Here is a 26,870-nt window from a genome sequence, read left to right as displayed (position 1 = left end):
TTATCAGGAAAATCTTCAGATGACCACAGCCTTGTCCAACATCTGGACTGCAACTCCCAGATCCAGAGCCATTTCTAAATTCCAGACCCACAAAAACTGTGTGAAATAATAAGTGTTTATTATTGTTTAAAGTTGGTAAGTTTTAGGGTGGTTTGTGAAGCAAAAATAGATCATTCATATACCCACTGAAACTATCATTATATTGCGACGCACACACACATCATTATGTTTAAAAGCTTGCTGCTTTGGCGCCTGGCTCTTTCACTTATATCCTTCCCCTCTTCCACTTCCCATTTTTGCCAACTCCAGAAGCTGCCAATTCCTGTTTTTTCTGGATGTTAAAAAGTCCTGAATAGAATATTAAGAGGTCCTTTTGCCTTTAGTGGGCCCCCAAAAAAGAGATCCCTTAGGAGCAAATCGTTATCTTCTTTCCGGTGTGACAGATATAGGAGGAGATATTTTTGATCATCCAGACTTCTCATTGATCTATTCAGAGATAATCTACTTAGTTCACTTACATATCCATTTATTCACCCAAGTGGATTTTTTTTATAACCAGCAGCATCAGCCTGGAAAAGGAATCAGTCAGAAGCATAAAAGCCACCTAAGAAGGTCTTGGGAGTATATGTGCATTAGCCCATGAGTGGAAGTATTTCCAAACTTGTAACCAGAGGAAAAACTGTAGATTTAGCGATGGTGGAGTAGAGAACATTAGAATAAGCAGGGACAGCACTGTGGAGGTGTGAAAAAGACATACACCATGCTTTAGACGTTAGTTTCATTCTACAGTCTGTTCCAGGCTCAGCTATACTTCCCTGCAGCTTTAGAACCGAGGCCTGGAGACAATGCATCTTTGTTTTACAGAGCATTCTTTCAGGGAGCTCCTAGCAGAGTCTGGTACAGAGAGGAGAGGGAGGAACTACTGCTGCCAAAGGGGCTGTGAGAAACTGTACATGACTTTGTGCACGGAATCTACTTCCCCTTTCCTAGTCTGGAAAGCAATGAATATAAAGAATGGATCTGAACAGCCAATGCAAGTAAAGAAAGAGGAAATGTCATGTCTTAGACGTTTATCAACAAAAACTCTTAAATAGAAAAGAACATACATTACAACCTTAGGAAAGTCCCTCTTTAATTTTTCCCCAATCTATAATATTGCAGATTAGGAAAAGAACTTAAGGCATTTGATCCCCTTTGCTGAAAAAACACTCCTCCCATTGTTGGGACTGACAATTTATTACATTTTCTGCCTGGTGTAAACACAGACTTTGCTAAACTGTAATATCTAATCCTCGGATTCATGAACTTTAAAATGAAGCTAATAATTATCTCATAAGGTTATTGAAGATAAAGTGAAATAATTTAGAGAACTGTAAAATGTGTTAAAAAAGTGATGTCTTACCTTGGGTGTCCCTGAATTTGATCCTGAGTCAAGGTGTTATGGGTTGAATTGTGTATCCCCCCCAAAAATGTTAAAATCCTAACCCTCAGGAAATACTAAGCGTCTACTTCAAGCCTATTGGTGCACTTTTAGTTTCTTCAAGACCCCTTGTTATAATTTATATAAATTACTTTGTGGGACTGGAAAATCAGCAGCCTTATTGTACCATGTCCCCTTAGAGACAGTTTCTAACCAGTTTTTTATAGAAAATGCAAGAATTGTAATATGTGAGTGGCCAAGAAATTGCTGGCTTGTTTCCAAAGATCTCTGGAATACTGGGATTTTAGCGATGGGTAAGTGAATGAAATAGGGAATGTCGGAAGAGGTACAAAGGAAAAAAAGTAGTTTGGAGTTTGGTTTTAAACATGGTAAACTGAAGTTCTGAGGTGATCTTGTGGAGATGTCCAGGAGGCAGGTGGTTGCAAGACTGAACCTTCAAGACTGAAGCTTGAGGGAAAGATATGAACTAGACAAAAGATTTGAGAATCTCTGCAGTAGGTAGATGGATGAGATCATGCTGGAAGAGGAAGTAGAAGAAGAGAAGTAGCAAAGTGGGCCAAGAGCAGAACCCCGAGAGTCAACAAACATTGAAGAGGTCAGAGGAAGACGGAATGGAGGTAGGAGAACCTGGGGAAGAGGCTGTTAGGGGAGCCACGGGAGTCTAAATTCTAATGTGAGGAAGGAGAAACGGAGCTGAGAGATCTAGTGAGATTAAAGAAGAAAGAAAAAGAAATGATGTGATTCAGGTGCACGCTTAAAAAAGAAAAAAATTCACACCTTGGAGGTTCTTGATGACCTTAATGAGAGCAGTTTCGGTGGGATGTTACCCACAGAGCCAAATGGGTTAGCAGACCTCTCAAAATAAATGGGCTCTCAGGAATCTCGGTACAGTCCTTGTGAGGCTAGCATGCAGTATCCCAGTGACCCCTCTCAGCCCAAGCATCCAGGAATGCTCCGGGGGATCCAAGATCTAGAGCCCAAACTTAGCTTAGCAGTGGGCTGAGTGAACGGGAAATGACACAAAGCTGAAAAACCGGCAAGATTTAGTAAACGTCCATTTCTAAGTTCGTGTTCAAATAACAGATTGCTCAAATTCAAGATGGAAGAGATTTAGCTTGGCAACAATTGCTTTAAAACGATCCAAAGATTTTAAGTTGATTATATAAACTTAGGATGGGCCAAGAGTATGATTTAATTTCCCAAAAAGCTCGGACAGGCTTGGGCTGTGATAACAGAAGAGGGAGTGGACACACCAGGAGAATACTAGCGCTTTGGAAGCAAGGACAAGCAGGGACGGAGGAGAATGTAACAATTAACAGGAGTGGGGCCATCAGGAAAAAAACTTAAGGAAGGGATCTGAGTATGTTTGTGGGCCAAGGGGAAGGACCCATGCGGGCGGGAAGGGACGCAGCAAAGAAGGGATCGTGAGCGCGAAAGGCGTCCGATGGAGACGGAAGTCGGTTTTGAACTGAAACGCAGGTGCCCCGTCCTTGGGGAAACTGGAGGGAAGGCTGCACAGGGACGCGAGTGCCCACAGACACGCTGTGTTCGGGGAGGAATCCAGACGCCGGGGAAGAGCACGGGCAGCCGTTCCCATTGCTCGATGAGGCAGCGCTCCCGGGGGCGGCGCCGCGGTTTCCGCGCGTGGGGAGCCACGGGGACCCTGGGGCCCTGGAGCGCGCGGACAGAATCGCAGAGCGCGGCTCCCGTCTCCGCAGCGGGGCCCAGGAGCTGCGAGGGCTGCGCAGTCTCCAAGGCCGGCGCCCGGGGGGGCTCCGCGGGGCGAGGCCCTTCCGCCGGCCCAGGCCCGCGGCCGCGCGGTGCCTGCGATGGTTTCCCTTTTTTTAAAAAAAACCTTAAGTGGGAATTCTTAACATTATTCATGAAAAAAAGCCTTCTAGAGACAATCATTTTGAAAAATATGTTCTTATTCTTGCAATGCATACGTCTACCTGTGAAAATTTTGGCGGAATCCCTAAGCAGGCAGTCATATGTACATAAAGGTAATACAGTGGCAAAGTACTGAAATGCAGACGAAGCTCACTGATATAACTATCAGGCTATGGTTATTAAGGCAAAAGTGTTAAAAAAAAAATAATAATAATACCAGGAATCAAAAACGTGCGAGCGCCTTACGGTCCTGAGAAAGCCGGCGTCCCGCAAGCACGCCCAGGGAGCCGGCGAGGGCCAGGACCGGGCGGCATCGCCCGGAGGAGTAAGCTTGTCCCGAAGCTCAAGCCTTCCGGGAGGAGACACTACAAAAGTCAGCGTCTGTAACAGAGCCGTGAGACGGTTACCTACGTGAGGAGAGGCACAAAATGCAGGGCCGTGACCGAAAAAATCGAGTCCTTTCGTTCCGAGATGAGGAGCCCGATTTCCCAAACACTTTCAAGGAAATCCAGAAAGCGTCAAAGATTCAGAAACCCTGTAAAAAACCCCTCCCGGGCCACCCGCCTTTGGCCCACGGGGCTCTGGGCTCGGTGCGCGGACGCCGAGGCGACGCCGGCCCAGGGCTGTGAGACAGCGGCTGCCAGAGGGGGCGCCGCGGAGCCTGTCTACGGAAGTCCCGCCTCCATTTCCGGCGGCGGAGCGTGGGGCGGGGCCAGCGGCAGCTTCCGGTCCGCTGTGTAGCGGCTGCGGCACGTGTGTGTCGCCGTCGGGATTCCTGGGCTGTCCCTGTCGCTGGTGAACTCGTCGCGCCGGGACTCCGGATTCCAGGATGAAGGCGGTAAGGGTCCTCGGAAGCCCCATCCCCGCGGTTTCGGGCCCCTTTGGCGGAGGTTCGCTGCCCAGGGCGCTTTCTGGCGGTTTTTCCACCCTGGGGAGGAGGCGGGGGCCTAGGTCCCGGGCTCCGTCTCGGGTGGAGGCGCTGCCGCCTCCCGGCCCCGACGCCCGCCGCTCCTTCGTTGCCCACTGCACTCGCGCTGGGCCTCAGGAGCCGCGGTGAGACCCGCAGCGAGATGTCAGACATGGAAAGGCTCTTCAAGACTCCCTTTCGAACGCCTTATTGATGAGAAGCAGGATCCTGCTCTCAGTGAATTTATGGTGTGAGTCATGGGGTTTGAAACGAGTCCTCCCCCCGCCCCCAGAGTGTAAGAAGGTAGGAAAGCCAGTGATTTGCGGTGGTTCTCGCAGAAAATTAGAGCTAGCCCTAGGATTTGGGTTTCTGAATAGGACCACCAGCAAGAGAGTTGGAATCCAAAGGCCTGAGTTCAGTGTCGCCTTCCTTGGTTCAAACGCCTTTGACAGGTCACATAATCGTTAAGCCTAAGCGTCACCAGCAGCGTGAGGGTAACGGGATAACGGCAGGCCTTGCTTAACTAGGCTGTTGGAGAACTTGGGAAACGGCAAAACGATATATAAATGTCAGTTATTGTTAAAGCCAGCGTGCGTTTCTCTGAGTATATTAAACTAGTTAAGATAGCCTTGAATAACCATTTACCAATAGGTCAGTGGTCCTTAACCTTTTTGGGGTGTCTTAGACCCTTCTGAGCATCTGTGGATTTTGGTCACAGTAAGACCTGTGATTGAATAACTGGTGCTCTGGTGCCATTCTGTAGGATTAATGTCATAGTTTGGTTTTAGCTCTTATATGCAAGATCCTTGGCTGTGAGACATTAGAACTGTGGAGTTGGTTTAATGAAATTTATAATCAGTTCTCTTTAACTTGATTTTTAAAATAATATAAATTTCTGGGTATGCAGCATTCTTCCTGTTTTTGTTTTCCAGAGGAGAAATAAAAAACAGGTCCCAAGCTTTAGGAAGTTGCTAAAAACTAGTAAAGTCAAACTTGAAAACAAGTTAAAAAATAAGCAATTTAAGCAACAAAGCAATCTCAAGAAGTACCGAAAGGAACAGAGGAAACTAAGGCAAGCTGTAAAAGATGCTGTGTCTAAGAAACCCATTCCACTGGAGGACCCAAAGAAAAAACGACCAGGTAATTGTGAAAGCATTCATGTGCTCTGATTTCCATTGATTTGTTCTAAAATGTTTTTCATGAAATAACTGCATTCTACTAATCACTCTTCTTGGTCACACATCTTCCTAAGAGTAGGTGAGGATAGTAGTCCTATGCGGTCTATCATAGTCAGTATAAGAAAACATTTCAATACAGTTTTCATTGTGAGAAAGAGCTAGCCTTTGCTTTTAGTATGTCTAGAAACCCAACCTGAAGATGTAGTACTTGGGATAACACACTCAGAATCGCCCTGTAAATAAATGTCAGGCAGCATGCCATGCCACTTTCCCATTCACTGGTAAAAACATTGCTTTTCTCTGGTGCATTCTTCACAGTGTTGCCAGAATTCATTTAGTATTCTAAACCTCTGGCTTTCTTTTCATTTGGGAACTTGGAGTAAAACTGAGCTATAATTGTCAGGGTTATTTTGTAAAACTATCCAAGAACTCCAAGTACCCAAAACAGGTAGGGAATATGACCACTTTGAGTCAGACCAGTTTTTCTACAATGTTACTGATATTTTCAGGGTAGTTATATTTGACTGTATCTTAATATGCAGTCTTCCCATGTGCATCTCATTCTCTTAATCCTGACCTATTTAGTTTAATCTCTTGGCAACATATTACTGTGATATGTAAAAGGTCATAGGCCTGGAAGTCAGGAAACTTGGGCTTTTCTCTTGATTTTCTTACTTAATAGCAATGTGGCCTTAGTCCACTTAATCTCCAGGTATTTAATCTATAAAAACATGTGATGTTTGAGTTTAAAGACCTCTTCCATCTAAATTTCTGTAGAATTTAAAAAGCATGATGTGTTAATTATATATTAAAAATAAGCAAAAGGGTTCTTTATTCTTGCATGTTGAAGCCTATTAGGCAGTTGGATATAAGTATAAGGTTCAAAAATAATTTAACAAATAAAATAGAAACAGAAGCGTAGATACATAGAGCAGACTGACCGCTGTGAGAGGGGAGGGGGTTGGGTGAAAACTGGTAAAATATATGCAACACATAGATGTAGACAACAGTATGGTCATAGCCAGAGGGAAAGGGGGGTAAATGGGGACGGAAAGAGACTGCTTTGGCCGATGGCACACGATGCAGTGTGCAGGTGATGTTTTGTTGAGTTGTACACTTGAAACCTGTATGGTTTTGTTAACCAATGTCACTCCAATATAATTCAGAAAAGAAAAAAAAAAAGAGTATAGGGTTCAAGTGAAAGACCTGGGTTAGAGAGAATGGTTTGGGGAATTATCAGATGTAGATGGTAGTTGAAGCCTTAGACTTGGGTAAAATCACTGTGAAGACTGTAGTATGAGAACAAGAGAACCTGGAACAGAATGTTAAGGAACCCTAGCACTTAAGAAGTGGGTGGGGAAGAAAAACTTATAATGGGGTTTGAGGAGGAGCCAGACAACTAGGAAGAAAACCGGAATTGTACAGTGTCTTAGAAATCAAAGAAGAGTGTTTCAAGAAAGAAGGAAGCTCTTTATGTTTTAACATTAATCTACAATATAAATTGTTAACGTTAAGAAACAAGGTGAGAAGTAGTTGATGTATTGAAATTTTTACCCACTTGAAATTATAGGTTTGACGTCACCACATGTCTGATGTAGAGATAGAACACATTGGTAGGTAGAAAAAAGTAGATTGGCCACAGGATTGAAGGTCTGTAGATTTGGTCAAAGGTGCAGCGGAAGTAACTGAATGGAAGCTGGAAGGACTAAAGGTTGTGGTCAGAGAGAAGGGTAAGCACTTAGGTTTGGGATGTGGCCTTTGGAGGGGGCAGCTGAAGTGGAATGGAGGTGAAAGTCATTGGCGATCTGATGGAGCTAAGGTGCTAAGTCATTGGTTATCAAATGCTCTGAAAGACACTGTAGAAAGTGTGGAGACATTCATTTTTTGATTGTTAGGGTTACCCGGGAAATGATCCTGGCATTTGGTTTTAGGGGTCAGAGATGCTAGTGTTTTGCCTGGCTCAGGATTCTGCAGTGTAACAAAGAATTGTCCTGCGTGTGAATAGTGCGCCCATTTAGAAACAGTGGGCTAAATTATTAGGAAAGCATAAGTTTTTCCTACTGTAGACACAACACTGCAGAGTCCTACATCTCTAACACGTATTTCTGATTTTTTGTGTGGAACAGGTAAAAGCATTGAGAGGGGAGAGGAGGAAGAAGAGGAAGCCCTTCCTTTAGATATGATGGATGAAGATGACTTACAGTTAATGAGGGATTTAGGACAAAGAGCGTCTTTTCTAACTCGAGATCTTTCTTCTAGGTAATACTTCCTGTAGATTATAATCATTCACGTCCTTTCAGTGTTAAAAACTTAGTTCTGAATTTTACGTAGGTGGTTAGTATAAAACTTCAGGTCTGAACACAATGTTTACAAAGAGTAAACCCTATTTATTATTCAGTTTATTTCTGAAATAAAGGAAGTTCATGAATAAAACAGGCTGATTTTATTTAGTGTACATCTTTATTTCGTTTGAGTCTGAATAGTGAATGGGAAAGAACGCTGTTCTTTGTCTGAGGAATTGGCAGAGCAGTCCTGAGTTCTTTATGGCCGTGACCTCAATCCTTATTACTCTGTTAGGTGGGTATTATCCCTTTTACAGAGAGGAAACTGATGCTTCCCCACAATCAAAAGTAGTAGATCTGAAATTTAAACTTAGATCTTTTTAACTCCTAAGTCCACGCAGGCTGTGCTCTGAAGGCTTTGGGGAATGCATAACAACATGATGCCCCCCTTGGCTCTGTGGAATATTCTTTGGAAAGAATCTGCTGTAACTTTTACCTTTATTTTGCACTAAAGGGAAAACTAGATAGAGTCATAGTTTGAATTTTTGTGGAATACGACAAAATTAATTGATTCATTTACTATTTGAGTGCCTGCCCTATGCCTGGCTTAGGTGCTAATATCTATATACCTATTGAAGGTTTGGCTAGTATGTAGTTAATTTTTCTGTGCTTTAAAAATGATAGGTCTCTAGGTTCCTTTCTAAAATATTAAAACTGAAAATGAAATTTTTTTTCTACAGTGAACCTGTTCACGCCAAGAAACGAAAGCATGAGAACGTTATAGATAAATATGAAAAAATACCAAGATCCCTGCAAACTGCACCAGAGAAGGAATTGATTCACTTGCTTCCTATCAAAGATAAGCGTGGTATAATCCCGCAGACCAGGGAGAAGCCAGGTGAAGTGTTACAGTTTAGCTCCTTAATAATACCACATATTTCTTTCATTAAAAATTCAATTTTATTTTGACTTCTACCTGTATCTACAAAATAGAGGTAGTGACAGTTAGTCATAGAGCAAGCTGGAGGATTTTGGCCAGAAATACAGTTGATTATCTTAGGTGTCTGTTGCACTGTGAGTACAACTGAAGCTACAAGGTTAAGGTGATTTTTTTTTTTCCTTCCAGAGTATTTCACCAAATTCTATTGTTTCTAAAATCAGAACATATTAGTCATCCTTTATTAGCCTTTTTTTCTTATATGTATCTTTTTTTCTTGTGAAATAAAACACAGAAAAGTCCAGAAATCAAAGATGTGAAGTTATGTGTTTTATCACACCCAGAAAGCTACCATCTGGGCAAGAAACAGATACTGCCAGCACCCAGTAGCTTCCCTTGCACTCCCCTCAGTCACTAATTGCTCCCTCCTCACAAAAGTCACTGCTTTCCTGAGTTTTATGTTGGTCACTCCCGTGCTTTTTTTTGGTAGTTTTACCACTGAAGTGTATTATCCCATTTTTAATATCCTCATTTTCCACAGTTATTGAGACTACACAAGACGAAGAGGATCAGGACGAGACGGCCCTTGGGGAAGGTAATAGGGATACCTCGATATAGCTGCTAAATTGTTCACTGAGAATTACATTTTTTGTATAATATAAGTTAATTTTAGGTAAAATCTGGAATGTGCATTTTGGAGCACTGGTCATTTCAAGGTCCTTTCGAACATTTCTCCATCTTTTGAAAGTTTCACTTTGTGGAATTTGATTGTTGCTTTTTATTATGGAAAGTTTATGTAATTAATATTTATAATGTGCAGGCGTGCATGAAGAGTCTTGTTAATTGAACTGTTTTGAATTCTTTTTAATTGCAAGTGAAGGACCTGCCTACAAATAACTATTAACTGTTCATTTTGGTTCTTTAGAGCAATTATGCTTTGTGTCTGTTTTAGATTATTAAATGTGGGCTTCTAATAGCTAGCATAGTTCTACCCAAAGTTAAATTGAAAGAACATATTTTATTGTTTGAAACTATATTGGTTTGGAATTAGTGACAGAACAAGCTGATTAATTTTTACTTCTGCTTAGGAAACCTCATTAATAGTGTAAATGAGGTTATAGGCCAACTGTTTTCCTGTTTTCAGTCATCCTTCATGGGCTTGTTGCAGAATATATTTGTGTGGGTGTTTATGAAATCTAGTTCCCTCTGAATTTCTAAATGTGAACATATTTTGTGCAGTTCAAAGGACTGTATAAAGTGGAAAACAAAAGAATATTCTGTACTTTTTAAAACAACTAAATCAGATTGTCCTTCCCCTTAATTAATGCAAATTCTTATGCATTTATTAGCATAGTCGTTAAGAATATGAGTGCTGGAGTCAGGCTGCCTGGGTTTGAATCCATTTCTGCCAGGTTTGTGAGAATAGGCAAGTTACTTTTCCTTTGCCTCAGTTTCCTGATCTATAAAATGGAACTATTGATAGTACCTGCCTCATGATTATTGAGAGGATGATATGAAACAAGGTTCTTGGACACTTGTACATAAAAGAATGTTTAAGAGGGAAAACCTAATCTGTTTCAGAGATCGTTGAAGAGCCTATTCGAGAGCTGACCATAGAAGAACATTTAATTGAGAGAAAGAGGAAACTGCAAGAGAAGAAGTTGCATATTGCAGCCTTGGCATCTGCCATATTATCAGATCCAGAAAGTAACGTGAGCAGTATTAATTTCTTTAGGTTCTTCATGTTAGATATCTTCTGTATACCTAGTATTTTAAGGTTCTCTTGTTACCTCTATGTACAAAAAGGAAAAGCATTAGCAAAACATAGTAACTGAGTTAGAATAAGAGACCAGACAGAACCTTAGCCTAAATCTGCGTTTCAGCTTAATTTCTCCTGTAGCCCTGGCCGATTTCTTCAGTGGTTAGAGCGTCGACCCTCAGACTGAAGGTTCCCAGGTGCGATTCCGTACCTGGGTTGCAGGCTCAACGCCTGGCCCCGGTCAGGGCGTGTGCGGGAGGCAACCAGTCGATGTGTCTCTCGCATCGGTGTTTCCCTCTCTCCCTTTCGCTCTCTGAGAAGCAGTGGGGAAAATATCTTCGGAAAAGGATTAAAAAAATAATTTAAAAAATTTTTCTTCTGTTATCTTAGGAAAGTCTCTTAAATGCTCTGAGTCTTTAGGAGAAGGTACTGGACGTAACGTAATGCACAGTGGTTAAGTCTGTGAAAATCAGTCATGCTGGGGAGGAGGGACCTCCTCCAGATTGCTTGACCGACGGCAGGGTTCTTAGTGAGGAATGTGCGCCTAAAAGGCAGAGTAGTTCAGGAAAAGTGTAAAACACTTCAGTGAAATAGATCAGAAAGTTCTAATGAATTATCATTGGGCCATGGGCACAGTAGGAAGGTGGTGACAGTTATAAAGTAAGCTCAAAAGCCCAAGGTTTAGCCTTGGCTCTGCTGAGGACTGTCTGTCAGACTTCGGGTGAGTTTTCTACCCACTGCTCATTCCCCTCTAAAGGAGGGTGGAACCTGTATTCAAACATTGTGAGGGTTAAGTGATATACATGAAGTCATATATAAAGTGATGCTGTTATTTTTGTTATACTGGTGTCATCAGCATCCTACCATGACAGATATTTGTTTATTGGACAATAAAATAGATTATTCTCATTTATAGAAAAAAGTTTCATGTGGGTATACTTTGGAGTAGTGCTTGGTCTTTTCTAATGAAGTGAGTGGCACAGACTCGGGGAGGGGAATTTGGAATATTTTTAATCTGTATTATCTCATTTAATCATTGTGAAACCATAGAGACAAGAGCTATTCATCTCATTTTACAGCTGAAAAATAGAGCCTTTAAAAATTTAAGTGATTTGTTCCAGATTTTAACAGTCACTGGATTGGAACCTAGATCTTCTAACTCCGGAGCCTCATGCTCTTTTCTTAAAAGTTAGAGCAAGCAGGAAGGGACATACTTGTCTTCCTCCCTGCTATGGCAAGCATTGTTAATCAGCCAGTGTTGCTTCTCAGATACCACTCCAGCAGGCAATAGTAGCTCATCAAAGCAAGCACATTAGTTGAAACCAATTTTTCGCTTCTGTATTACATCCTGCAAATATAGTTATATGAGTAACTTTGAAGCTTAAGTTAACGTGGATACATTATACTAATTTCTGATTAACTTGTATATGTGTGATTATATAATATATGTTTGGTATATATAACAATCTATTTCCAAAAGTGTTTTTAGGGAAATAGTACACACATGCTTTAAGAAAAGCCAATTAAAAAAGTTTTCTAAAAACAGGTAAATTAACAAATTTAAACTTTTAAAACTCGATATATTTTCTAACTACTTATTTAACAAAAGCATGATTACTTTATAAGTTCAGTGATTTAATTGTAGGTAACTAGCAGTGTCTGGAGTTGTGTTTGGCTTGACTAGACTCTGAGTCATTGTGTGAATTGTGCTTACTGGGCTAGATGTGGGGCTGTTGCTTTTGCTCATGATTGTTTTGCCATTATTTCTCTAGCCTGATAAATTGTTTCTTTAACAGGTTAAAAAACTGAAGGAATTACGTTCCATGCTGATGGAACAGGATCCTGATGTGGCTGTTACTGTTCGAAAGCTGGTAGTTATTTCTCTGATGGAATTGTTTAAAGACATTACACCTTCATATAAAATCCGGCCCCTAACAGAAGCAGAAAAATCTACCAAGGTATGCCAAATATAATTACTATACAGAATAAGCTGAAAATTTTGGAGGGCTAGAGATAGGAGAAGCAGGGTTTGTTTCTTTTGTTCGTTTGCTTTTACATGACTGGGTATATACTAGATACTCAACATTTTGTGCTAATTTTCATATTTCAATATTTTGGTGTTAAAAAGTGATTGATTCACCTTTTGGTCTTTTCAGATCCGCAAAGAAACCCAGAAGTTAAGAGAATTTGAAGAAGGCCTGGTTAGCCAATATAAATTTTATTTGGAAAATCTGGAGCAAATGGTTAAAGGTATATTAAACATCTTTAAAGCATGTAAAAGGAAGGTGAATTCTATATTCTGTGCTGTGTGTTGACTGTCAGTGGAGTGTATTGTCAGGAGCAGAGTCTAGAGTCAGACTTTCTGGGTTCAAATCTTGGCTCATCACTTAACACCAATGTGATGGGCAAATCATTTAATCTTTGTGCTTCAGTTTTTCCAGCTATAGAGTGGGAATAATAATAGTCCTTACCTCATAGGATTGTGGTGTATAAGCAAATGAATTTATAGATATAAAGCACTTACAACTGTGCCTAGGCTGTATTAAGGACGACGTTTTATCAATGAGTAAAGTAACTACAGTTATCTTTTGTTAGACTGGAAGCAAAGGAAGCTGAAGAAAAGTAATGTAGTTTCCTTAAAGGCATACAAAGGCCTGGCAGAAGTGGCTGTGAAGAGCCTGTGTGAGCTGTTGGTGGCTCTACCTCATTTCAACTTTCACAACAACATCATCGTCTTGATTGTCCCTCTCATGAATGACATGTCAAAATCGGTGGGTGGCTCTAATGATTGTTGCTGTTGTGCTTAACAGAAAGTTATAGACCATGTGTGTTTTTTTATCTTAGAATTCTTTTGGACCTATTACTTACTGCTAAATTAGAGTCACTTTGCTAAACTGTTTCTTTAAGAAAACTATTTGACATAAGTTTAGTGCAGTGATTTTGAACAGGAGGCAGTTTTTTCCTTCCGGGAACATTAGGCTGTGTCTACAGCCATTTTTGATTGTCAGGACTGCGGTGGGGGGCGGTTAACTGCCATGTCATGGGTAAAGGCCGGCATCTGAACATCCTACAATGCACAGGACAGCCCCCACAACAAAAACTACTCTGGCCCCACATGTCAGTAGTGCTGAGGTTGGGAAATGTTGGTTTAGTGTAACATTTTATTTTTCAGGTATCTGAAATGTGCTGTGAGGCAGTCAAGAAACTTTTTAAACAAGATAAATTAGGCCAAGCTTCCCTTGGAGTAATTAAAGTGATTTCTGGTTTTGTGAAGGGCAGAAATTATGATGTTAGGCCAGAGGTAAGCCTTTCGTTTTTTTACTTTACATTGTATTTGTTTTTAAATTACAAAGTTAATTTTCAGATGCCATGAGGAATTTCTTCTTTACGGAAGTGTGCAAAGTAGAAAGGGAAAGTTCTCGATTCCCCAAATGTTACCTTCCATTTAGTCATATAGTTTTGATTGCTCAGCTCACAATTTCTGCTGTTTCAGTTCCTAATTTCAATCTTGCTTTGCCATCAGATCCCTTTCATTAAAGCTGATCATTTTAGTTGAACTGCTAAAATTATAAATATTGCACTTAGGTAGAGAAAACATTTAGTGTCTTTGTTCAGAATTGTACAGTGATCAGATAATAAGGCTTGAACATGAAACTTGGTCATAGGGAAACACTTTCATTTTAGTGATGTTAGAATTATATGCTGTGTTCTTTAATTTGTTGGGGGGTTTTTGGTATATATGTTTAGGTTGCACAATGTGGGTGTGTTTTTTTTAAAGGTGTACAGTGTCATGATTTAATGTATGTGTACATTGTGAAATGATTACTATAATCAAGTTAACACATCCATTATTTCTTTTTGTGTGGTGAGAATACTGAAGACTCACTGTCTTGGCAAATTTCAAGTACAGATACAATATTTTTAACTATAATCACCATGCTGTACTTTAGATCTCCAGAATGTATACATCTTGTAACTGAAGTTTGTATCATTTGATCAACATTTTCCCACTTCCTGGCATCCACTGTTCTCTCTGGTTCTATGTGTTTGACTTTTTTAGGTTCCACATAAAAGTACGATCATATAGTATTTGTCTTTCTGTGTCTGACTTATTTCACTTCACTTAACATGATGTCCTCCAGTTTCATCCATGTTGTCACAAATGGTGGGATTCTTGTTTTTAATGGTGGAATAGTGTTCCACTGTATGTATGTACCACATTATCTTTATTGATTTACTTATTAGCGGACACTGGCCGTTTCCATATCTTGGCTATTGTAAGTAATGCTGCAGGGAACACAGGTGTGTAGATATCTCTTTGAGATACTGATTTCCTTTCCTTTGGGTAGATTCCCAGAAGTGAGATTGCTGGGTTATACAATAATTCTATTTTTAATTTTTTGAGGAACCTCCATACAGTTTCTCAGAGTGGCTATACCAGTTTACATTCCACCAACTGTATGCAAGGGTTCCCTTTCCTTCACACTCTCACTAACACTTGTTACATCTTGTCTTTTCATTAGCAGATAGCAGCCATCCTAACAGGTGTGAGGTGATCTCATTGTGGTTTTGATTTGCATTTCCCAGATGATGAGTGCTGTTGAGCACCTTTTCATATATACTTGTTGGCCATTTGTATGTCAGTTTTGGAAAAATGTCTATTCATATCCTGTGACCATTTTTTAATGGGTTGTCTTTTGCTATTGAATATATGAGCTACTTAAATGTTTTGGATATTAAACCCTTATCAGGTATGGTCTGCAAATATCTTTTTCCCATTTGGTAGGCCGCCTTTTCATTCTGTGGATGGTTGCCGTGCAGAAGTTTTAGTTTGATGGAGTCCCACTTGTTCATTTTTGCTTTTGTTGCCTGTGCTTTTGATGTCATATCCAAAAAACACTTTGCTAAGACCAATGTCAAGAGCTCTTTCCCTATTTTTTTTCCTAGGACTTTTATGGTTTCAGGCCTTACATTTAAGTTTTCAATCCATTTTGAGTTAGTTTTTGTGAGTGGTTTAAGATAAGGGTCCAATTTCATTCTTCTGTGTGCGGAATCCATTTTCCCCAGTCCCACTTATTGAAGAGAGTATCCTTCTGCATTGTGTATCTTGGTGCCCTTGCAAAGATTAGTTGACCATACACCACATTCTTTACTTTGCAGTTTTTTCATTTCTGAGTGTGTTTCATCAGTGCATGGAGTCCGTGGTACTCACTGCTCTCCTGGTACCTAGGGTGACTTGAGGCTCACTATTTATACTTTTAGTTTGTCCCTGTTTCTACTTGTGCTTTAGGCCCTAGAATCTGAAATACTCAGTTTTCTTCCAGATGTACATATTAGGATAATAGAAAGCTGTAGTTCTCAAGTATTTTTTCCAGGGATGCTTCTGTGACTGCAGGAGGTCAGTGGAGTGGTTTCTTCCTAAGGAAGTGCAGGCTTTCAAACCTCTTCTGTCCGTGTGTTTGGATGGTTGCTGTGGCACACAAAACACCAATTTCCAAATTAGCTCCTGAATTTTTTGAATGGCTTAAGCCTTAAGTTCTCATTGAGGTCCCTGAACCAGTGTCAGTGGGAATTGGAAGTACAAGTTGTGGGGCCCTCCTCTAGACTTACTGAACCAGAAACTCTGGAACAGGGCCCAGCTGTTAGTGGACTAACAAACCTTCCAGGTGTTTTCACATCTGCTAAAGTTGGAGACCCATTACTTGAAGGAAAATAAGTTTTCTTAATAACACTGGTCTTCATGTTACTTATTTTGGGGGGCCAGGGGGATGATGAAGATTATAACCATTTTCTGTAAAACTGAAGCAGGTTTGGTAAATTAACGCTGATTTAGAAATCCCTAATTTACATCCCCTCCTCCAATACTGGTTCAAACCTGTTTCTGGCCTGTCTCCTCTTTGTAATCTTGTCTTTCAATACCAGTAATGTGTTCTCCCGTATTGTCATTAAACTACAAAATAATATTACTTGTATTTAGCCAAGTACTAGTCCTTTCATAGACACAAATTCCGAAATATGTTCAGCCAAAAGATAATAGATCTTTGTGTAAAATGTGATAAAAGACGTTTCTTTTTTTTTCTCCCTACATGAAGGAAGGAAATAACATTGTTAAATGCTTATTTTTCTGTGTAAAGTTTTTGAAGGCAATAGAAATATGAAGCTGTGTGTTTGTGTTTTCTTTAATATTAGATGTTAAAAACATTCTTGTGCTTAAGAATCAAGGAAGTAGAAGTGAAAAAAGATACAGAGGACATCAATAAACCGAGAAAGTTCATGACTTTCAAGGAAAAGAGAAAAAATCTGTCAAGAATGCAGAGAAAGGTTTGATTTATTTCCTTTGTTTTGATTTTAGGTAAATCACAGTATAGAAAAAGGTAAAAACCATTGTTAAATCATAACTATTTAAAAATCTAATATTTAGAGAATCTAATTTTCCCAGTTATTGCAAAGAAATATCTTATTAAATCAATTTAAACTGACAATTCATTGTGGAGGAGAGCAATAGGTAGAAGAGGCTTTCTTGCCCTGCGGGCTCTCACGATCCTCTTAGATTCTTTGTGACCCACAAGGTTCTTCCCTTCACAGAAAGGATGTATTTGCGTGAGGGTAGCAACAAAGTGGGATTTTGTTAACTGAATCATGCTTTGTTATTGGTTCATATTAGAAACCTTTTGTTTATTTACTATGAGACTCTAAGCATATTTTTTTTTAAATTTTGAGAAATGGAGCTAATTAATGGTACCAGAGTTCTTGTGCAGTTTCAACAAGGCCGTCTAGGTAAAGCACCCGGCAGAGTGCATAGCACCCGTGTGCTTTATAAATATTAGTTACCATCACCACTATCATTATCATTTCTCAAACATTTCTAAACAGTTTATTAGGGTTATCACATTGCTTATAAGAAGAAAACAAAAAATAATTCCCAGGATATCAGTTTTTGAATGTGTCTAATAATTTTGAAAACATGACAGGAATATTAAATTAGACTTAATAACTGTAAACAAATGAAGGCAAATATTTTCATTATTTATGCCATAGTATCCTAATGTGAGTTGGATACATAGCTGTGGTGGGGAAACAAAGGCCCAGTAGGAACAGCTCTTTAGCAACCTCACATGAGGGTAGGAAACTACTCAGTTAGTCCCTTGTGTCTCAGGCAGCTTAGCAGCCATTGTTTGCTGTTCTTAGAACAGAAGGAAGTGGGAACAAATGGATACTTTGTTGAATTTCTACATAGTATGCATTGTATATAAATGAGTTTGGGAAGTTTTGGTGATGGCTGGCTTCTGTTGCAGATGATTTAACAATAAGAATTATTTCTGGGCTCAGCATGGTCTTCCTTTTTTTCTTTTTTGAAAAATTTTAATTTAAATTATAGAAAACTACAGAGAATGGTATAGCACAACACATGTATCTGCCTTTCTGAATGAGCAAATATGAATAGAGTCACTTTAATTTTTTTCTTGAAAAGAAAGAAGCCATTGTGTTAGAGTTAGAATGCCCTTTGGTCTCCGTTTCATTCTCGTGCCTTCCTCCCAGGAGGCCACCACTGTCATAGTCTGGTGTGTGTATGCCTCTTACCCATGTTTTTGCTTATATTTGTTTTCATAGACAATCTGTGGCATTATTGTATATGTTTCATAATATTTACATATTATACCTCTGAAGCTTGCTGTTTTCACTCGTTGGTATGTACTCTATTTTTCAATCTATTTTCAGTGGAAAAAAGCAGAAGAGAAACTAGAGCGAGAGCTTCGGGAGGCGGAAGCTTCGGAGAGTACTGAGAAAAAACTTAAACTGGTAGGCAGTTTCACATTCTCCTATGCCAGCGATTTTCAACCGGTGTGCCACGGCACACTGGTGTGCCGCAAGAATTTTTAAAACATGCAGTACCTGCCTAGTTAGTCAGGGGCACTGACCTCTTTTCACTTAGATCGTCAAATAAAACAATGACAACAGCCAACACAATAATAGCCGTCTGGTGTGAATGAGTCAAAATTATACCTATTTTCTGTCAGATAGGCAAGAAATATATTTTTTGGTGGCCGCAAAATTTTAGTGATTAGTTTATGTTTGCTGTGAGATGAAAAAGGTTGTAAATCACTGCTTTTTAAATGTTTTGTTAAATAATTTTAACTGGGGATTGATTGTTTCATCTTATGGTGATATAATTTTGTTTTATTTCATGAGGCTTAGATATGAGATGTACAAGAAGTTGCAGTGTGATTGGTGCTGGTTTTATGAAATCACAGGATATGTATCTTCACTCTGTTAAAGCTTCACTTTGTTAAAGCTCCTAAGATTGAATTGTTGGGAGGGAGGGGAAAAGGTAAAATAGGTGGAGGGTTGATGATAGTTACGGTAATTCAGGAGAAAGTGTCCTGCGTTATACTAAGTCAGGTTGTCTGCTTCTTTGGCCAGCACACGGAGACATTGAATATCGTGTTTGTGACCTACTTCAGAATATTGAAGAAGGCCCAGAGGTCCCCTCTCCTGCCAGCAGTTCTAGAAGGTCTTGCCAAGTAAGGGCTGTGTAGGTTGAAACCTTTTAGATTCATTCTAAATAAATAAGACTGAAGTAACCATGAGTTTTAAATAGAGTTTGCTAATGATGGCCTAATGTCCTTCTCAGTTCTCTCTCTCTTTTTTTTTCACCAGCCTTTCCTTGCTTTGCTTTATTTTTATTTGGCTACACTGGAAGTATTTTCATACACTTGGGTCCATAAATTTCCAGGCCAAAGGATATCCTCATTTTATTTTATTTTTATTTATTTTTAAAAAAATATATCTTTATTGATTTCAGAGAGAGGAAAGGAGAGGGAGAGAGAGAGACAGAAACATCAATGATGAGAGAGTCATTGATTGGCTGCAGCCCGCAACCCAGGCATGTGCCTTGACCGGGAATCGAACCCTGATCGCCTGGATCCTAGGTCGACGCTCAACCACTGAACTACGCCCGGTTGAGCGAGGATGTCCTCATTTTAAATTTTGATAAATATTGCCATACTGCATGCTCAAAAGATTGTACCAAGGCGGGGAATGTGTGACTTCTAAGGTTCTTTCTTGTTCTAAGATTTACATAGTCAAAGGCTCTTGCACTAATATTGAAGAGATAGTCTTTAACCAGTTCAGGGCCTAATATTTTATAGTGTATGGAATGCTCTGACATTTAGTAGCTCCATGATTCTTTCTCTTTAACTATTGAGTGATCTCAGTTATTTCTGTAAATAGAGGCCCAAGCCAGTCAAGTGACTTATCTGGGGTCATAAAGGTAATTCCTTGCAGAGCCTGAACTAGACACCAGCTCCAGCTTCCTTTCCCTTAAAGCTTTCATAGGGTCCATGTTCTTATAAATAGCAGAGTCTTCCTCCTTCCTTCTTCCCGCCACCCGTTTTCCTAGAAGCTGGTGCTGCTCTCTTAGGGCTTAGAAAAGTGCTGGACACCCGGTAAACCTGCCTCGGGGAAGTTATTTTCTCTTAGCAATTTCTTTCTCAGGGCAGAAGTGTTTTTGAAATACTGTATATTAGTTTATTTAGTGCCTCATATGTGCCTGCCGAGTATAGTGCCCAACTGTGGATTGTCAAAAAGGCCAGTCAGAATTAATGAGAAGTAACAATAAATCTCCATTACCTCTATCATAGCTAACATTTTGGAATAAGGAATATTAAAAATACAATTTTAAAGTCAAGTTTAATTTGTGGCTGCTTTATTTCTGTTTTTTGGTTACCTTTTAACTAAGTTTTGTTTGATTTTAGGTTCGCTCACCTTATAAATGTGGAGTTTTTTGATGATTTGTTAGTAGTTCTGCATAGTCTCATTGAGTCTGGTGTAAGTACCACTATTAATGAATTACTTTTTAAGATATAAGTGGTATTATTATTATTAATATGTTTGTTTGTTTTTTAAGGACCTAAGCTATCAAGAAAGTCTTCACTGTGTCCAGACTGCTTTTCATATTCTCTCTGGACAAGGTGAGATATCTTCTTAATCAGGTTTTGTTTGTTTGGCCTTTGGAGGCTATAACATCTGATTGGTGTTTATTGTCATTTCAAAGGTGATGTTCTGAATATTGATCCAATGAAGTTCTATACGCATCTTTACAAAACACTGTTCAAGTTACACGCAGGTATGTGTGTCTAGATAATGTGTCTTTAATAAATAGTTCTTTTAAGAATATGTTATGACCAGAATGATAGTCAGTGAACAGTGGGAATGAGGAGCGGGTGTATAAAGTGCTGGCCTGCCAGTGCTACACGTGTTTAACCCCATGTGAGACGGGGAGAGCTAGAGCTTTCGGAATTGACTGGAGGTCGGGACAGCCCTCCACGTATCTTGAGTGGCACCGCCCTACTTCGTGGGTTGGGGCAGTGATGTGGGGCAGGTACCACAGCTGATCTGGGGTGTTTCTGGGGTTAGGTGAACTGCGTCATTGGAGAGTAATGAAGGGTCTGTCTGCTGTTTCAGGCGCTACCAACGAAGGGGTTGAGATTGTGCTCGAGTGCCTGGATGTGATGCTCACCAAGCGCAGAAAGCAGGTTTCTCAGCAGCGAGCCCTTGCCTTCATCAAGCGCCTCTGCACCCTTGCTCTGCATGTTCTTCCCAATTCAAGCATCGGCATTTTAGCAACCAACAGAATATTAATGCACGTGAGTAGTGAGTGACTCGACTGAGGAGGGCTGAGTTCTGGCCGTGCCACTGTGGGGTTTTGTTTGATGCATGTCTTTTCCCCCAGTTACGTTATTTAGTTAAAAGTAATTCACACCTGTAACAAAATCAGGTGATAAAGGAAGTCTATTAAATTGTAAAAGGAAAGCATTCCAGCCCCTTGACACTCCCCAGAGGTAGCCATTTTTACCATTTGGTGGGTATCCTCCCAGCTGACTTTTAAAAATTCATATATAAATGCATACACCAAACACACAAACAACATAGCTTTCTTTTTAATGGAAAGGGGATTGCAGGGATTATGATATACATATGGTTCTACAATATTTTTTTAACACTCAGTGGTGATGAACACATTTTTGTGTCAGTATAAATATATCTACTTTATCTCTTAATGAGTAAATAAGGTTATTTGTTTAACACATATACTGTTTGCCTGCCACTGTAAAATGTGTTACAAAACTTAACTCAGTTTTCATAACAACTTTGTGAAGTAGCTACTGGTATTGTTCCATTTTATAGATGGGGAAAGGTGAGGTCCAGAGAGAAGGAGTAACTTGCCTAACATGACGCTGCTACTGAGATGTGGCAGAGGTGGGATTCCAATTCCAGCAGTCTGGCTTTTCTACTTTGCATTTTTCTTTTTTCTTTTCATGGACATATAGGTTGTTTTTGTTATTACAAATAATGCTGTAGTGAATCACCCTGTGTGTATCTAAGGTAATTATTAGGAAAGATTCCTAAAAGTGGGGTTGCTTAGTGAAAAGAATGTTCTGTTTTCTCTTGCAAGAAAAACTAAATTCTTTTCAGAGCAAGCCAAGAAAATAATCTCTTGCAGTTTTTGTTCTCTTATGGCATAAGCTTAAATTTACAAGATTAAAACTGAGTATGAAGTTCATATGCTTATTGCTCTTATATGATCATAACATCAAATGAAATTTAAGTGTAAATAAAAGCACAGAACCCAATAACCTTCTTTAAGCTAATAATATTTAATTAATCCTTCTTACGTGACATTTTTGCAGACTTTCCCCAAAACAGATCTGTTGCTTGACAATGAGTCTCAGGGAAGCGGGGTTTTCCTTCCCGAGCTGGACGAGCCTGAGTACTGTAATGCTCAGAACACCGCACTTTGGGAGCTGCATGCACTGCGGGTAAGAGTGCCCCGCCCTCTTGTTGCGTGAGCCGTGTGTTCAGCTTTCCCTCAAGTAGTTATTGTTGCCAGAGTCCTTATGTATTTTGTTCTGGGACCACCTTTCCTAGGACTCCTGTTTTCATAGTCTGTATTTCACTTCCCTTTTACTACTCTAAGATGTTGAGATACATTTTCTAAGGAAGCTGAAAACGACAGTTTTGTGGGGTAAGATTGATAGGAAACTTTCCCTTCCCAGGCACATTTGTATTGGCTCCTCTCCAAGGAGACTTCACAGGCTCGCTGGTTTCAGAGGGTTTCACCTGTGTTGTGATCCTACAGAGTGAGACGTAGAAATTGTGGTCCAGGAAGCCTATTGGAAACTAGAAGTTGCCTTTTTTCTTTTCATTCTGAAAAGCGAGACTGTGCTTTCTTGCTGGCACGAATTTGTTTGGTCATCTCACGAGCTAAGATAGTGTTTGTCCTGTAGTTATGTGGTTCTTATGAATTACATGTGCGTGTATATTTTTTTTAAAAAATTAGTGTTTATTAAATAAAATCTTTGCTGTAACTGGTGTTTTATAAAACACTGACCTGTATTAAACGTGTTCATCCTGTTTCTCCTGTAGAGACACTTCCATCCCATAGTGCGGAGATTAGCAGCTCACCTCGTCGCGGGAGCCCCTTTGGAAGGCTCCGAAGCGCTCAGACCAGAGTTGAGCCGAAGGTAGTGTCTAGTGCCGCCTGGTTCTAAACCGCACATTTCAGCTGTTGGCTCTGTACAGGGCGAGGTCTGTTTTATAATGTAATAGATGTTACAATGTAAAGTGCTACTTGGTATCTGGATTTGGTCTCCCTTCATGTTCCCAAATTGTTCTAGAGAGAAAACATCCTGACTGTGATTTTATTACTCCCTTTTGGGCAATCACAACATTTTTTTGTCATAAAAACTTTTATACATACAGATAAGTAGAAAGAATAGTGAGTCCCCATATGCCAAAGACTGCGGTTCAGCAATTAATAAGACAGTACCCTGCTTGCTAATGTCAGGATCCATGAGTCCAGCTACAGTGAGACTCTTTTTTTCCTTCAGTGGTCCTGCGAGGGCCAGAAAGGGAGAAATGAGGAAAGAAGTGCTTTGGAAGCACTGCCATCCAGAGGCGGCAGTTTCTCTCCTGGCCTCCTGACCTGAAGCAGCTCGATCGCTACCTTACACTCCTCAGATGGGAAAGGGGTCTCCTAAAGATGCTTCTTTTCTCCCACCTTTTTCTTCGGAAAATTGCAAAAGTACAGAAAAGTTGAAAAAATAGTAATTACCTTTTCTCCCCACAAGTTCAGTTAGGAAATACCTCAGTTATACAGAAAAGAGGGGAACGTTATTTTGCTGTGGGTTTTCCCCTGGGCAGGTGCACGGGTGTTTTAAATGCGGAGATCACGGGTGCGTGGCCTGTAGGCGAGCTGGCTGGTTTTCTGGCCTCTTCACAGTTTGAACAGAAACTGAATTGGTTGTTATCTTTCTCATATTGGAAGATTTCACACAGTAATCCAGCTTTTCTTGAAATACTGGGAGATGTGGCAACATATGTGTGTATTTTGTAAAGTGGCAGTAGCTAGCTGCCTACCCCTCTAACAGGCATGAGCGCCGTAGTTTCCCATAGACCCTTCGCCTTCTGGGTGGGACAGAGATAACTTTTGGCCATAAAATAATAAAGTGACCATTTATTTTTTCCTTCCCTCATCTCCCCACCTGTCTCCCAGCCTTGTTTTTAAAAGGGGGAAAAAAGGGAGAAAACACTCTGTCACCTTTATTTTTCATGGCCCTTTTCTGGCAAATTTTTGTCAGATCTTGAGCATTTGGCTAATTTTGCCAGAGGTTTCCTTTTCTGGGGGAAGATGAGGAACCGGTGCATCCCAGAGGCTTGAGAAAGGGGAGTCCGGCCTTCCCCGGAGAGCAGAGCTTGGGGCGTGACCGTAAGCACAGCCCTGGCTCTTGCCCATCTGTCTCCCCGAATGATTGCCAATCCGTTTACCTGCCTCGGTCACCGACATTTATTCTGTCTGTAGAATGGTTCTCCTGGCTTGTAATCCCAGCCAGCAACGGAAGGGTTGGGCTGTTTGAAACCCAGCGAGGATGACCCCACGCTTTGCTCCTCTGGCTCCCATGACCAAGTTAAACTTGGCCGCTTGTTTACGTAACTGGTTCACTTGGGATCACGTCACATCGGCCTGCGGTCTTCTCAGCCTGCTCTGTTCAGGCCTGTTTTAAGTGTGTGTAGACCTCCGGGGTGGATTTCGTTGGATGATATTGTCAACGTGGGAATTTAGGATTTATTTTGCATGTTGATTTGTTGGTTTCAAAAGCAGGATTATGTTCTGTCTTAGTGTATGGGTTTAGAATAATGAGTCATTCTCTGGGCACCGCTCATTGTTTTTTCAAGGTATACAGTGTGGCGGTGTCTTTTGTGACTGTAGATTTCTGTCTGCCTGCAGATCGGCTGTAGAACTCTTTGAGGCTTACAGCATGGCAGCAATGACGTTCAATCCTCCTGTTGAAACTTCAAGCTCCAAAAGGAAGGTACTCGTTACTTTTCATTATTTTTTAGAACATAAAGTAAAAACTAAATTAATAGATCTCTTAATAACTGGTTCCAATTTGCCTAATTGTTTTATAGGTAGGTTTTTTTTTCATGGTAGGATGGATCTCTGGGGTTGGAATTCCATAAAGAGGCAGTTATGAGACTCATTCAGTCAGGGTATGTCCAGGACCGGACCCAGCACTTGTCGTCATTGTGTTTCACAGGTTGTTGGTTTGGTGTTAGTTGTTGTCACTTTCAGTCCTGCTCACAGCTTGGATTTTGCTGATAGAATAAGAACTTTTAACTCATACTTTTAATATTTTTTTAGGATAAAGTTTTACAAGGAGATTCATTTTTGAATGAAGATTTAAATCAACTAACCAAAAGACTTTGCAATGAAGGTGCTACTCAGTTGCCTCTGGATTTCACCAAATATTTGAAAACATCACTACGGTAGCAGAAGAATGAAGAGCCGGTGGACTTTCCTGTGCGCTTGTGTATTTGTGAGATGCACATGAAGATAATGGTTAATTTAGGACCTTCTCTTACACAAGGGAAACTTCTTAGAACAATTACAGAGGAGGAGTAATTGCCATTTGCGTGGCACAGGATTCTGCCCTGATTCTGAAAATTTCCTTTCATTAAGGAAGGAGAATCAGAAGCCTTTTCTTCCCCTAATATTTGGAAACGTCTTTTGTAACGATGTTGCCTTTTTGAAATTTAATGTACATATTAAGTTACTGTTTATAAAAAAATCCTTGGACTGAATTTATTGAGATGCAGTTGCTAGATTAAAATGAGGGCAGAGAGCTGAGAAAAGACAAGACTATGATATTGTTTTGTACAGTCCAGCTGCTCTTGATAACCAAATAAATTTATTTTTATTGCACCACCATCGTTGGAAGTGAGAAAAATCCTAAATTTGAGTGAGTATATTTTTACGAAGATTTTTGAGAAAAGAAAATAGCTTGAAATTGATACCAGGTTCATTGGCTCTTGCTGGATGGTGGGTACACTTCAGGAAATCACCTGCCCTGGCATTTGAAAAAAAGAACAAGTGTCCGTGTGGCTACTTTCAAAGAAAGTTGAATGTTGCAAAGAAAGTTCTGGGCTCTTTGGAGTTCTTCGCATTTCCTGACATGCTCCGGAGGGTGATGGAGGAACTGTTCCAGGGGGAACTAACGAAGCCTCACTGCTGATGTGACAGGAGCAACTGAAAGGAGTGAGAGGCAGCCCTCTAGAGAGCACTTTCCCTACGGGCTGCCTCTCACTCTGCCAAGTACAAGGCCGTTCACCAGCCAGGAGAACTATACTCTTGCTCTGGCTTGGGAGCAGAGCTGTGGAGCTTTGTGTTTTAGAGTTAAGTCAAGTTTACCCGACCAGTGTGCAGGCTCTGGTGACTTTCAGAACTGAGCGAGGCCTGTGGGTATCTGGGCAGAGGAGGGGAGGCCAACAGAAACACTGGAGGGGAAGATGCACATCACAGTAGGGGAGGCCCACTTTCATTAGTGAGCCTCCACTCTTCAGAGCTATTGAGATGGGAGACCTTTGTATGAAAGCAGATTTCATTAAAAACAAGGTACCTGTAACTCACTTTTGTTACATCTACACCCCATATTTACCCCCAACTGGAGAATTTATAAATAACTTTTACTTACTAAGGATTACATGAAAAGAGGTATTCCCTCAAGGACACTTCCTGCCCCAAAAGTGTTACTTCCTACAGGTACATGGCAAACTTACCCTCAATTCCTTACCACCCTTGTATAATTTTACATTTTGCAAAACATCTAATTCCAGATGAACAGGTGACTTGAGAGGAAGTTAATCTTTTTCTCCCAGCACCAGAGATCACAGTGGATTTCTACTCTAATCCCTTCTTGCCAGCTATAGATTTTCTTAAAAGTTGGTATCACCTAACAGAGTGACTGAATTCATGCTCTTTTCCTCTTGTGTTTAGTAAAGCAACTTAAAATATTTCCCCCTCAAATCTTGTAATAAACCCAGCCTGCATGTTTGGATTATTTTCTTTATCAACTTTACTGATAAAAGTTTGCTACCGAGATTTTTAGTAGGCCAAAAAGTATAAAGTGGTAATGGGTA

General features: G+C 40.3%; 1 protein-coding gene across 2 annotated transcripts; it reads left to right on the top strand.

Moving 5' to 3' along the window:
• The first annotated feature begins 4,034 nt into the window (after positions 1 to 4,034).
• NOC3L (NOC3 like DNA replication regulator) lies at positions 4,035 to 25,662 on the top strand. 2 transcript variants are annotated; one of them, XM_081158623.1, is made up of 21 exons: positions 4,035 to 4,169; positions 5,171 to 5,378; positions 7,543 to 7,675; positions 8,439 to 8,596; positions 9,177 to 9,230; positions 10,217 to 10,347; positions 12,191 to 12,352; positions 12,551 to 12,644; positions 12,990 to 13,165; positions 13,567 to 13,695; positions 16,584 to 16,715; positions 18,114 to 18,194; positions 18,816 to 18,916; positions 20,150 to 20,222; positions 20,302 to 20,365; positions 20,449 to 20,520; positions 20,859 to 21,040; positions 22,085 to 22,213; positions 22,821 to 22,918; positions 24,682 to 24,766; positions 25,096 to 25,662. In XM_081158623.1, the coding sequence occupies exons 1-21, from the start codon at positions 4,161 to 4,163 to the stop codon at positions 25,222 to 25,224; spliced, it is 2,400 nt and encodes a 799-aa protein (XP_081014749.1). In that variant the 5' UTR covers positions 4,035 to 4,160; the 3' UTR covers positions 25,225 to 25,662. The 2 variants fall into 2 exon arrangements, 1 of the variants encoding a protein (XP_081014749.1); XR_014000290.1 differs by lacking the exon at positions 25,096 to 25,662 and having other exon boundaries at positions 4,056 to 4,169; positions 22,821 to 22,982; positions 24,682 to 24,758.
• Positions 25,663 to 26,870: the final 1,208 nt, after the last annotated feature.

Source organism: Miniopterus schreibersii (assembly GCF_964146895.1).
Source record: "Miniopterus schreibersii genome assembly, chromosome: 14".
In the NCBI taxonomy this organism is placed as follows: Eukaryota; Metazoa; Chordata; class Mammalia; order Chiroptera; family Miniopteridae; genus Miniopterus; species Miniopterus schreibersii.
Note: the sequence above shows the minus strand (reverse complement) of the source record. Positions and strands in the feature narration are given on the sequence as shown.